We start from the raw sequence: 13,212 nt of genomic DNA, 5'->3' as shown, positions 1-13,212 counted from the left end.
CAAGAGTGCTGATCTTTTGAGCATGTTTTATTTAAAGCTTTTTGGTTTTGTTGGGAAATCTTTCATTGTGTTTGTCAGTGTCTTTTATAAAATTTATGTCTCCACTATCTGGCATTATGTTCTTATAAACATATGGAGCAGAGGTCCATCAGTGGCTATTAGCCACAGCATATAATTGGAACTCTCTGTCTGGGGCAGTGATGCTCTGTCTTCTTGGTGCTTGCGGGGCAACAGTGGGAGGGCTTCTGGTGTCCTGGTCCCACTGATGGACCTACTGATGGTGCCTGGGTTTTTTTGACCACTGTGTGACACAGAGTGTTGGACTGGGTGGGCCATTGGAGAGCCGGTTTGGTGTAGTGGTTAAGTGTGCGGACTCTTATCTGGGAGAACCGGGTTTGTTTCCCCACTCCTCCACTTGCACCTGCCAGCATGGCCTTGGGTCAGCCATAGCTCTGGCAGAGGTTGTCCTTGAAAGGGCAGCTGCTGTGAGAGCCCTCTCCAGCCCCACCCACCTCACAGGGTGTCTGTTGTGGGGGAGGAAGGTAAAGGAGATTGTGAGCCGCTCTGAGACTCTTCGGAGTGGAGGGCGGGATATAAATCCAATATCTTCATCATCATCATCATCATGATCAAGCAAGGCTTCTTTTATGTTATGTCCATCACTGGCTATTAGCCACCAAGTATAGATGGAACTCTCTGTCAGGGGCAGTGATGCTCTGTTTTCTTGGTGCTTGGGGGGGCAACAGTGGGAGGGCTTCTGGTGTCCTGGCCCCACTGGTGGACCTCCTGATGGCACCTGGGTTTTTTGGCCACTGTATGACACATGGTGTTGGACTGGAGGGGCCATTGGCCTGATCCAGCATGGCTTCTCTTATGTTCTTATGTCTGGGGCAGTGATGCTCTGAATTCTTGGTGCTTGGGAGGGGCACAGTGGGAGGGCTTTTAGTATCCTGGCCCCACTGATGGATCTTCTGATGGCATCTGGGGTTCTTTGGCCACTATGTGAACCAGAGTGTTGGACTGGATGGGCCATTGCCCTGATCCAGCATGGCTTCTCTTATGTTCTTATGTGTGACACAGAGTGTTGGACTGGATGGGCCATTGCCCTGATCCAGCATGGCTTCTCTTATGTTCTTATGTGTGACACAGAGTGTTGGACTGGATGGGCCATTGCCCTGATCCAACATGGCTTCTCTTATGTTCTTATGTGTGACACAGAGTGTTGGACTGGATGGGCCATTGCCCTGATCCAGCATGGCTTCTCTTATGTTCTTATGTGTGACACAGAGTGTTGGACTGGATGGGCCATTGCCCTGATCCAGCATGGCTTCTCTTATGTTCTTATGTGTGACACAGAGTGTTGGACTGGATGGGCCATTGCCCTGATCCAGCATGGCTTCTCTTATGTTCTTATGTGTGACACAGAGTGTTGGACTGGATGGGCCATTGCCCTGATCCAACATGGCTTCTCTTATGTTCTTATGTGTGACACAGAGTGTTGGACTGGATGGGCCATTGCCCTGATCCAGCATGGCTTCTCTTATGTTCTTATGTGTGACACAGAGTGTTGGACTGGATGGGCCATTGCCCTGATCCAACATGGCTTCTCTTATGTTCTTATGTGTGACACAGAGTGTTGGACTGGATGGGCCATTGTCCTGATCCAACATGGCTTCTCTTATGTTCTTATGTGTGACACAGAGTGTTGGACTGGATGGGCCATTGCCCTGATCCAGCATGGCTTCTCTTATGTTCTTATGTGTGACACAGAGTGTTGGACTGGATGGGCCATTGCCCTGATCCAGCATGGCTTCTCTTATGTTCTTATGTGTGACACAGAGTGTTGGACTGGATGGGCCATTGTCCTGATCCAACATGGCTTCTCTTATGTTCTTATGTGTGACACAGAGTGTTGGACTGGAGGGGCCATTGGCCTGATCCAACATGGCTTCTCTTATGTTCTTATGTGTGACACAGAGTGTTGGACTGGATGGGCCATTGCCCTGATCCAGCATGGCTTCTCTTATGTTCTTATGTGTGACACAGAGTGTTGGACTGGATGGGCCATTGTCCTGATCCAACATGGCTTCTCTTATGTTCTTATGTGTGACACAGAGTGTTGGACTGGATGGGCCATTGCCCTGATCCAGCATGGCTTCTCTTATGTTCTTATGTGTGACACAGAGTGTTGGACTGGAGGGGCCATTGCCCTGATCCAGCATGGCTTCTCTTATGTTCTTATGTGTGACACAGAGTGTTGGACTGGATGGGCCATTGGCCTGATCCAGCATGGCTTCTCTTATGTTCTTATGTGTGACACAGAGTGTTGGACTGGATGGGCCATTGGCCTGACCCAACATGGCTTCTCTTATGTTCTTATGTGTGACACAGAGTGTTGGACTGGATGGGCCATTGGCCTGACCCAACATGGCTTCTCTTATGTTCTTATGTGTGACACAGAGTGTTGGACTGGATGGGCCATTGCCCTGATCCAGCATGGCTTCTCTTATGTTCTTGTGTTCACTACATTTTATGACACACATGGCCCAGCTGATAAGGTCCCATTTATGTCAGATCCGGCCGTCATAACGAATGAGTTTGACACTCCTGGGCTAGACCCCTCCTTCATGAATCTGTCTAATCATCTTTTAAAGCCATCTATGCCCGTGGCCATCAACGTATTCTTTGGCAGCGAATCCCGTGTTTTAATCACTTGTGTTTCTTCTTTCTCCAGGCTCTCCAGAACATGAACATGTCCTTGAAAGCAGAACTGCAGAAGCTGCAAGCCCTGACAAACGAACAGGTAGATAAGCCTGTTGAGTTCCTTGAAGGTCCCTGCCCCTCCGTTGGTGAGGTTGTTGTGCCTGCTCAGCGGCAAGGATTTTGGAAAGCAATCCTGCAGAGGAACATTAGAGTCTGGTGGCAACTTGAAGACCAGGGGTGGCCAAACTGCAGCTCGGGAGCCATGTGTAGCTCTTTCACACATATTGTGTGGCTCTCAAAGCCGCCACCACTCCATTGGCTGGCTTAGAGAAGTCATTTGTGTCTCTAAATCACTTCTCCAAGCCAAGATAGCCGGCAGCTTGGAGAATGCATTTAAAGTTGCTTTCTTTCAGCCTCTCCCTCCCTTCACCTTCCCCATCTATTTTCCTTCCTTCCTTCCTTCCTTCCTTCCTTCCTTCCTTCCTTCCGTCCGTCCGTTTGGTGGTTAAGTGATTACTCTTATCTGGGAAAACCGGGTTTGATTCCCCACTCCTCCGCTTGCAGCTGCTGGAACGGCCTTGGGTCAGCCATAGCTCTGGCAGAGGTTGTCCTTGAAAGGGCAGCTGCTGTGAGAGCCCTCTCAGCCCCACCCACCTCACAGGGTGTCTGTTGTGGGGGAGGAAGGAAAGGAGATTGTAGGCCGCTCTGAGACTCTGTCCTTGAAAGGGCAGCTGCTGGGAGAGCTCTCTCAGCCCCACCCACCTCACAGGGTGTCTGTTGTGGGGGAGGAAGGTAAAGGAGATTGTGAGCCGCTCTGAGACTCTGACATTCAGAGCGGAGGGTGGGATATAAATCCAATATCTTCTTCTCCTTCCTTCGTCTTGCTTCTCTCAAACACCTGCCATTTCTTCTATAAGGCTCCTACATGAAGCAGTTTTGGCCACCCCTGTCAAAGACCAACCAAGCTTTATTCAAGGCGTGATCTTTCGTGCGCAAGCCCGATTCCTCAGATCGCAGTGCATGCACATGAAAGCTCACACCTCGAATAAGACTGGATTGGTCTTCAAGGTGCCACCGGCCTCTGACTTCGTTCCGTTGCTTCAAACCAAGATGGCTGCCCACCGAGATCAATCCTGCAGAGCGTTAAAGAGAGACTAAGTTGGCTCTGGGCAGAACGGCTGTCACAGCCATCTGGCGCAAGCCTCTCATTTCACCAACAAGGAAATCTTCACTGTTTGCCCTGGTCCTCATTTTGAAGGTATTATTATTTATTAGATTTGTGAATGACCTTATCACCAGCTCTAGGCAATGTACATCAGCATAAAATAAATACAAAATCAGTCCAATTTATTAAAAACAGTTTACAACCCAATGACATCCTTTGTAACATGCAACGATTCAGGTTTGAGGCATCAAGAGCAGAGAATCTCCCCTTGAGGAGGGGAGGGGGGGTGCCAGCAACTGGAGAGCCAGTTTGGTGTAGTGGTTAAGTGTGCGGACTGTTACCTGGGAGAACCGGGTTTGATTCCCCACTCCTCCACTTGCACCTGCTGGAATGGCCTTGGGTCAGCCATAGCTCTGGCAGAGGTTGTCCTTGAAAGGGCAGCTGCTGTGAGAGCCCTCTCCAGCCCCACCCACCTCACAGGGTGTCTGTTGTGGGGGAGGAAGGTAAAGAAGATTGTGAGCCACCCTAAGACTCTTCGGAGTGGAGGGCGGGATATAATTCCAATATCATCATCTTCTTTGAGGAGGGCAGTGTGGAGGGCAGGATATAAATCCAATGTCGTCGTCTTATTAATATTACTACTACATTGTAATCAATACTCCCTCTAAGCCAGGGGTGGGGAATGTCTGACCCGAGGGCCATTTATGGCCCTTGAGATCACTTGGTCTGGGCTTCGGGGATTGCTGGGCCGAGCCAAGTCACATGGCGGCCTCTACAAAAAAGCCCTGGACCTAGGCATTTGCCTAGGGCGGTGAGCTGGAGGTCTGTATGCCAAATTAGGCCTTCCCCACATGACTTCAAATAGAAAAATAATTATTTGTATTAATTTTGCTGGCCTGAATTGTTCTCCCTTGGCGGAGCACTGTTTTTTAAGTTGATAATTTTGTATGGCCTGCGAGTGATGTTATAAATATCCAAATGGCCCTTGGCAGAAAAAAGGTTCCCCCAAAAATTCTACTCTGTGAGCTTCTCCTGCCCAAAACGAAGCCTGGCTTTTTCCCGAGCTTTCACATGGGTGCATATTTTATCATCCAGAGCAGCAGCGTCTTGAACATCAGCATCCCTTAATCCGAAATCGAGCGCTTTCCTTCCTCGAGCTGAAGGCTTGAAAGCATTGAAGCAGAACGCAGTATGAGTGAGCAGATACAGAGCATGTGCTCGTCCTGTTGCAGAGGCAGGGAAAGAAAATGCATGCCGCTGCTCCTTTTTTGCTCGTAGGGGGGAGATGGGCGCAGAGGGAGGCTGAAAAGGCACAGGCTCAGTTGCAGAAGCTGGCGGGCGGGTTGACAGAGTCTGGCCGTGATACTGACACACTGAGTGAGGCTAATCCTCTTTATTCCTAGGCGGCGGCTGCACTCGAGCTGGAGAGGATGCAGAAAAGGTAACTAGTGGCGTCTGCTAAACCTTCACAGAGCAGGGGCAGGGTGGGCTGGTCCAGCTTGCGAAGCTGTAGAAAAGTGTGTCTTCCTCCTTTTAACTGCTTTTTAAACTGCCAGTTTGGTGTAGCGGGACGGTGGCTCAGTGGTAGAGCATTTGCTTGGTAGACAGAAGGTCCCAGGTTCAATCCCCGGTATCTCCAACTAAAAAGGGTCCAGGTCAGTAGGTGTGAAAAACCTCCGCTTGAGGCCCTGGAGAGCAGGGGAGGGATGGTGGCTCAGCAGTAGAGCATCTGCTTGGTAAGCAGAAGGTCCCTGGTTCAATCCCTGGCATCTCCAACTAAAAAGGGTCCAGGCCAGTAGGCGTGAAAAACCTCAGCTTGAGGCCTTGGAGAGCAGAGGAGGGCTGGTGGCTCCATGGTAGAGCATCTGTTTGATAAGCAGAAACTCCCCGGTTCAATCCCCGGCATCTCCAACTAAAAAGGGTCCAGCCCAGTAGGCGTGAAAAACCTCAGCTTGAGGCCCTGGAGAGCAGAGGAGGGCTGGTTGCTCTGTGGTAGAGCATCTGCTTGGTAAGCAGAAGGTCCTCGGTTCAATCCCCGGCATCTCCAACTAAAAAGGGTCCAGGCCATTAGGCGTGAAAAACCTCCACTTGAGACCCTGGAGAGCCGTTGCCAGTCTGAGTAGACAATACTGACTTTGATGGACCAAGGGTCTGATTCAGTAGAAGGCAGCTTCATATGTTCATATATGTAGTAGTTAAGTGTGTAGACTCTTATCTGCGAGAACCGGGTTTGATTCCCCACTCCTCCACTTGCAGCTGCTGGAATGGCCTTGTGTCAGCCATAGCTCTTCTAGGAGTTGTCCTTGAAAGGGCAGCTTCTAAGAGAGCTCTCTCAGCCCCACCCACCTCACAGGGTGTCCATTGTGGGAGAGGAAGGTAAAGGAGAGTGTGAGCCGCCCTGAGACTCTGAGATTCAGAGTATAGGGCGGGATATAAATCCAATGTCATCATCATCTTCTTCATTCCTCAGCACTCAGGTAAAAGATGAGAAAATCAGAATGCTTGAGGAGCAGCTGCAGGAACGCCATTCCATGGCTACAGGTGTACAGGAGGAACTTCAGGTACCTGATTTCCCAGGGGAGGCTTTCCCAAAGCGGGGGTGACTGGCTGGCAGCGGGACATGCCAGGAGCTGGGTGGTTTTGGAGCTCCTTTCAGCCTTCCAACCCAGATCCGGTTAGAATCTGGGAGTGACTGACATGGAGAAAACGAGTAACACTGGGCCATGAGGAAGTCCAGGCTGAGCGAGTGTTAAGGGAGAATATTGGCTGGGAATGTACTACATTACACGTCTCTTCCCAGCACCGCTCATGGGCACCCAGGAATGCTTGATGTCTCTCCACCTTCTAGGCCTTGTGCATGATCGTTAAGGGATGGGGAGAAGGCCACAGGGGTGGCCAAACTTGCTTAATGTGAGAGCTACTTGGAATAGATGATAGATCAGGGGTGTCAAACATGCAGTTCGGGGGCTGAATCAAACCCCAGAGGGCTCCTATCAGGCCCCCGAGCAGCTGACTGTCATCTGCTTCCTTCTCCCTCTCTCTTGCTTCTTTCTGCATCACAGCTTGCTTTGCCAGGCTTGCTCAATTGCACAAGATCTATAGAGCAAAACCTGTAGTCTCTCCATTGGCTGAGGCTCCTCCCTTGGGGAGGAAAGGAGGAGGAATAGCTTGCTTTGCCAGGCTCTCTCAATCATACAGCAGAGCTACTGAGCCAAGCCTCTCTTCCTTCTATTGGCTGAGGCTCCTCCCCCTTGTCCCCTAGGGAAGGAAGGGAAGAGCCAGAGCTTCCTTTGCCCAGTTCCCTGGATCCCATGGGAGAAATACAAAGCATCTTTAAGACCAATGAGTGCTAACATTTGAAGCATGTTTTAAGTTCTAAAAATTATATATTTGTGTTCGTCTGTGTTCTTTATAAAATTTATATCTCTGCTACCTAATCTTAAATAAATACACATGTGGCCCAGCCCAACATGGCCTGGCCCAACCTGACGTGGCCCAGCCCAACAAGGTCCCATTTATGTCAGATCTGGCCTTCATAACAAACAAGTTTGACACCCCTGCGATGATGTTTGAGAGGCAGAAGGCAGGCAGGCAAATAGATGGGTGAGGTAGAAAGAAAGAAACTTTAACTTTAAATGCATTCTCCAAGCCTCCAGCTGGCTTGACTTGGAGGAGTGATTTAAAGAGAGAAATGCCTTCTCCAAGTTGGCTGATGGAGCAGTGGAGGCTTCAAGAGCCACACAATATGTGTGAAAAAGCCACATGTGGCTTATGAGCCGCAGTTTGGCTACCCCTTTTTCCCCAGTAATATGTCTCCATCTCCGCATTTTTCTTTCTGGTATATGCCTCAGCCTCCCCGTTCTTCTTTCCGGTATATGCCTCAGCCTCCCCGTTTTTCTTTCCGGTATATGCCTCAGTCTCCCCATTTTTCTTTCCAGTATATGCCTCAGTCTCCCCGTTTTTCTTTCCAGTATATGCCTCAGCCTCCCCGTTTTTCTTTCCGGTATATGCCTCAGCCTCTCCGTTTTTCTTTCCGGTATATGCCTCAGCCTCCCCGTTTTTCTTTCCGGTATATGCCTCAGCCTCCCCGTTTTTCTTTCCAGTATATGCCTCAGCCTCCCCATTTTTCTTTCCGGTATATGCCTCAGTCTCCCCGTTTTTCTTTCCGGTATATGCCTCAATCTCCCTGTTTTTCTTTCCGGAATATGCCTCAGTCTCCCTGTTTTTCTTTCCGGTATATGCCTCAATCTCCCTGTTTTTCTTTCCGGAATATGCCTCAGCCTCCCCGTTTTTCTTTCCGGTATATGCCTCAGTCTCCCCGTTTTTCTTTCCGGTATATGCCTCAGTCTCCCCGTTTTTCTTTCCGGTATATGCCTCAGTCTCCCCGTTTTTCTTTCCGGTATATGCCTCAGTCTCCCCGTTTTTCTTTCCAGTTGTAATCCCATTGTTCTGTGTTCCATCACTGTGGTGTTAATGATGGCTAAGGCTAACCATGCATCAGTGCCCTGACTTGGGTATCCCAGGCTAGCCTGATTTCAGAAATTAAGCCCTAGTATTTGGATGGGAGACCACTTGGGAATATCAGGTCACTAGGCAGAGGCAGGCAATGGCAAAACTACCTCTGAATATCTCTTATTTGAGAAAGCTCTCCATTCTGCAAGATCTCAGCAAGGCTGCTAATGACAGGAAGTTTTGGAGGACATTGATTCATAGGGTCACCATTACAAAAAAGCGACTTGATGGGACTTAACACACAAACAGCTTTTTAGAGCACAACAAAAATTTGGAGGGGGAGTATGAGAACATAAGAGAAGCCATGTTGGATCAGGCCAGTGGCCCATCCAGTCCAACACTCTGTGTCACACTTAAGAACATAAGAGAAGCCATGTTGGATCAGGCCCATGGCCCATCCAATCCAACACTCTGTGTCACACATAAGAACACAAGAGAAGCCATGTTGGATCAGGCCCATGGCCCATCCAATCCAACACTCTGTGTCACACATAAGAACATAAGAGAAGCCATGTTGGATCAGGCCAATGGCCCATCCAATCCAACACTCTGTGTCACACATAAGAACATAAGAGAAGCCATGTTGGATCAGGCCAATGGCCCATCCAATCCAACACTCTGTGTCACATAAGAACATAAGAGAAGCCATGTTGGATCAGGCCCATGGCCCATCCAATCCAACACTCTGTGTCACACATAAGAACATAAGAGAAGCCATGTTGGATCAGGCCAATGGCCCATCCAATCCAACACTCTGTGTCACATAAGAACATAAGAGAAGCCATGTTGGATCAGGCCAATGGCCCATCCAATCCAACACTCTGTGTCACATAAGAACACAAGAGAAGCCATGTTGGATCAGGCCAATGGCCCATCCAATCGAACACTCTGTGTCACACATAAGAACATAAGAGAAGCCATGTTGGATCAGGCCAATGGCCCATCCAATCCAACACTCTGTGTCACATAAGAACATAAGAGAAGCCATGTTGGATCAGGCCCATGGCCCATCCAATCCAACACTCTGTGTCACACATAAGAACATAAGAGAAGCCATGTTGGATCAGGCCAATGGCCCATCCAATCCAACACTCTGTGTCACATAAGAACTCAAGAGAAGCCATGTTGGATTAGGCCAATGGCCCATCCAATCCAACACTCTGTGTCACACATAAGAACATAAGAGAAGCCATGTTGGATCAGGCCAGAGGCCCATCCAGTCCAACACTTTGTGTCACACAGTAGCCAATATGTGAGTGTGTGTGTGTGTGTATATATATATATATATATACACACACATACACGCATACATACATACATATACACACATATATATACACATATACGTACATACATATACACACATATATATAGTGTGGCTAATAGCCACTGATTGACCTCTGCTCCATATTTTTATCCCTCTTAATGCTGGCTATGCTTGTAGCCGCCGCCACCTCCTGTGGCAGTGAATTCCACATGTTAATCATCCTTTGGGTGAAGAAGGACTTCCTTTTATCCATTTTAACAGTCCAACACTGTGTCACACAGTGGCCAAAAAACCCAGGTGCCATCAGGAGGTCCACTAGTGGGACTAGGACACTGGAAGCCCTCCCACTGTGCCCCCCCACAAGCACCAAGAAGACAGAGCATCACTGTCCCAGACAGAGAGTTCCATCAATACCCTGTGGCTAATAGCCATTGATGGACCTCTGCTCCATTATGTTTATCCAATCCCCTCTTGAAACTGGCTGTGCTTGTAGCCGCCACCACTTCCTGGGGCATGGAATTCCACCTGGTGCGAAATCGCCAGCTTTCGAGAGTCAAATCTCCCTTTGCCAGATAGGTTTTAAGTGTAATGTCTGAACTGGGATCTGTTAGTGTGAGTACTCCTTAGCAATGTTTGGTAGTATTGTGTTCATGGTATTTCCCAGCCTAAGCAGAATGCCAGGTCTCTGGTCCCAGGAGCCTTCCTCCAGTGCGAGAGGCTAGCGTGTTTGTTCCCTGTTCCCAAACCTTTGAGATGCTCTTCTTCTACCCAGGCCTGGCCCTAGGCTGATTCCGCACTCACCTTCCTCCGGGTCAGGCTTCCGTTTCTGTATGGAGCAAGCTGGTGATTTCTCACCAGCTGCTCCACATGTCCATTTTGCCCTGGGTGAATGTGGAGTCAGCCCTGGACTGTCTGGCACCCTAGGCAAGACTAATTTCTGGTGCACCCCCACCCCTGCACTGATAATGTCACCTGGTCACATGGGGACACCCAATTTGGAGCCCCCAGAAGGCTGGCGCCCTAGGCAATCACCTAGTTTCCCTAGTGCCAGGGCCGGCCCTGGTTTTACCAGGCCCCCATCTCACCTCAACTGTTCATTTCCTTCCTTGCTCAGTCCTTCCTGCAGTTGTCATATTTGGCCTTAAAAGCAGGCTCCTTTGCTCTGTGTTCTTTGAAAGGCTCTGGAGCATCCTAAGTGCTTTTCAGTTTCCTTTGTACTGTTTGTTCTGCTTCAGGGATTCTAGTCATTTTTCACAAAACATTTTCCCCATTTCCAGAGCGCTTCTCTCTCTCTCTCTCTCTGTCTCTGTGTCTCTTTCTCTCTCTCTCTCTCTCTCTCTCACACACACACACACACACACACACACACACAAGCCTGTGGAGAGTGTCCCTTGAAAGCCTGGTGCTATAGATGGGTATGTTGGTAAAAAGGGTCTTGGCCCTCTGAAATCAACAAGCCTTGCTTTTAAGAACACAAGAAAAGCTCTGCTGGATCAGACCAGCATCCTCTTTCACCCAGTGGCCAGCCAGTTCCTCTGGAGGGCCAGCAACAGGGAAGAGAGGCTGAGGTCTTCATAAGAACATCAGAAGACCCCTGCTGGATCAGACCAATAGCCTACCTAGTCCAGCATCCTGTCTCACACAGTGGCCAACCAGTTCCTCTGGAGGGTCAGCGACAGGGCACAGAGGCTGAGGCCTTCATAAGAACATCAGAAGAGCCCTGCTGGATCAGACCAGTGGTCCATCTAGTCCAGCCTCCTGTCTCACACAGTGGCCAGTCAGTTCCTCTGGAGGGCCTACAACAGGGCAGAGAGGCCGAGGCCTTCATGAGATCATCAGAAGAGCCCTGCTGGATCAGACCAGTGGTCCATCTAGTCCAGCCTCCTGTCTCTCACAGTGGCTAGCCAGTTCCTCTGGAGGGCCAACAACAGGGCAGAGAGGCCGAGGCCTTCATAAGAACATCAGAAGAGCCCTGCTGGATCAGACCAGTGGTCCATCTACTCCAGCCTCCTGTCTCACACAGGGGCCAACCAGTTCCTCTGGAGGGCCAACAACAGGACAGAGAGGCTGAGGCCTTCATAAGAACATCAGGAGAGCCCTGCTGGATCAGACCAGTGAGGGTCCATCTAGTCCAGCATCCTGTCTCACACAGTGGCCAGCCAGTTCTTCTGGAGGGCCAACAACAGGGCAGAGAGGCCGAGGCCTTCATAAGAACATCAGAAGAGCCCTGCTGGATCAGACCAGTGGTCCATCTACTCCAGCCTCCTGTCTCACACAGTGGCCAGCCAGTTCTTCTGGAGGGCCAACAACAGGGCATAGAGGCCGAGGCCTCCCCTGATGTTGCCTTCTAGCTCTGCGATTCAAAGGCTCAGTGCCTCAGAATGTGGAGGTTCCCCTCAGCCGCTATGACTAGCAGCCATTAATAGGCTTCTCCGCCATGAATCTGTCTTGTCCCCTTTCAAAGCTGTTGATGCCCGTGGCCATTACTACATCCTCTGCCAGCGAATTCCACACTTGAATCACTCTCTGTGAAAAGTTGTATTTCCTTTGGTCTGTCCTGAAGCTACCATCCATCGGATTCATTTGGGTGCCTTCGAAATCTAGTATTTGGGGAGAAGGAGAAGAATTTCTCAGCAACTCCCTCCGTGCGTCGTTTTATCAGTCTCTATCATGCCCCCCCGCCCAGTCACACGCTCATCTGACATTTCTGTCTCCCCGTGCAGTAGAGAGAGAGAGTACAGAGATACCAAGCTACTGAATGTTGCCTCGGCAGGAATCACTGCCTGTCCCTTTCTGGATAGTTATCTATTTATTCATTCAATAGATCTAATATTTAATCAAGGAAAAGGGTCTTTCACGTCCCTCGGACTTACCTGTGAGTGACGTCATCACATCAGTGACGTCACACTGCAGCCACTCTAAGTGTTTCCGGGAAAACTCCGTGGCATTTGGGAGGGAAAAACTGTATGGTATCTAGAGTGATGTCATCACACCGGTGATTTCGGGGGAGGTTCCCCCCGCCAGCCCAATGTGGGCCGGCAGGTTGGGAACCTCCCGGGTGGGGGATTCCCCGCCCAGACCAAGGGCTTGGCAGCCCTACAAGGAAACAAACACTTCATTTAAACCCCATCTTTCTCCTCAGTGGGGACTCAAAGTGGCTTGCATCAATCTCCTCCTCTCCGTTTTCTCCTCACAAATAACCCTGTTAGGTAGGTTATAACCCTGGTAGGTAGGCCAGCCTGAGAGGCCTGAGGTGACTGGCCTGAGGTCACCCAGGGGCCTTCCACGGCAGAGCAGCGGGTGTCATGAATGATCCTAGGCCTAGTGAGGCCTACAGGCTCCAGAGAAGCCTGTGTTAGAGAAGCTACAGGGCCTGCGTTTCCCAGGATTCTTTCCGTCCCTCCGATTTTGTGGCAGAGTTTTTGAAGGGAAAAATTCACCCAGTGAAAGCTACAGGGGAGGAACCTGGGAGGAAGGCATAAAAAAGGCTAGCTGAAGACAGGGAAGTGTTCTCGCTGGAGAGGCTGCAGTCAGGAGGGTTCCGTCACCCAAGGAGTGATGAGTC

At 49.9% G+C, this 13,212-nt stretch overlaps 1 protein-coding gene across 1 annotated transcript in view; it reads left to right on the top strand.

The window, feature by feature from the left end:
- The window catches only part of KTN1 (kinectin 1), a 194,224-nt gene that overhangs the window by 108,140 nt on the left and 72,872 nt on the right, over positions 1–13,212 (top strand). The window contains exons 15-17 of the mRNA XM_060263166.1: positions 2,735–2,803; positions 5,272–5,309; positions 6,339–6,429. Coding sequence (XP_060119149.1) covers positions 2,735–2,803; positions 5,272–5,309; positions 6,339–6,429 — 198 coding nt within the window. The remainder of the gene's footprint in view (positions 1–2,734; positions 2,804–5,271; positions 5,310–6,338; positions 6,430–13,212) is intronic.

This window comes from Heteronotia binoei, chromosome 21, assembly GCF_032191835.1.
Source record: "Heteronotia binoei isolate CCM8104 ecotype False Entrance Well chromosome 21, APGP_CSIRO_Hbin_v1, whole genome shotgun sequence".
Taxonomy (NCBI): domain Eukaryota; kingdom Metazoa; phylum Chordata; class Lepidosauria; order Squamata; family Gekkonidae; genus Heteronotia; species Heteronotia binoei.
This window is presented reverse-complemented; position numbering and strand designations above follow the sequence as displayed.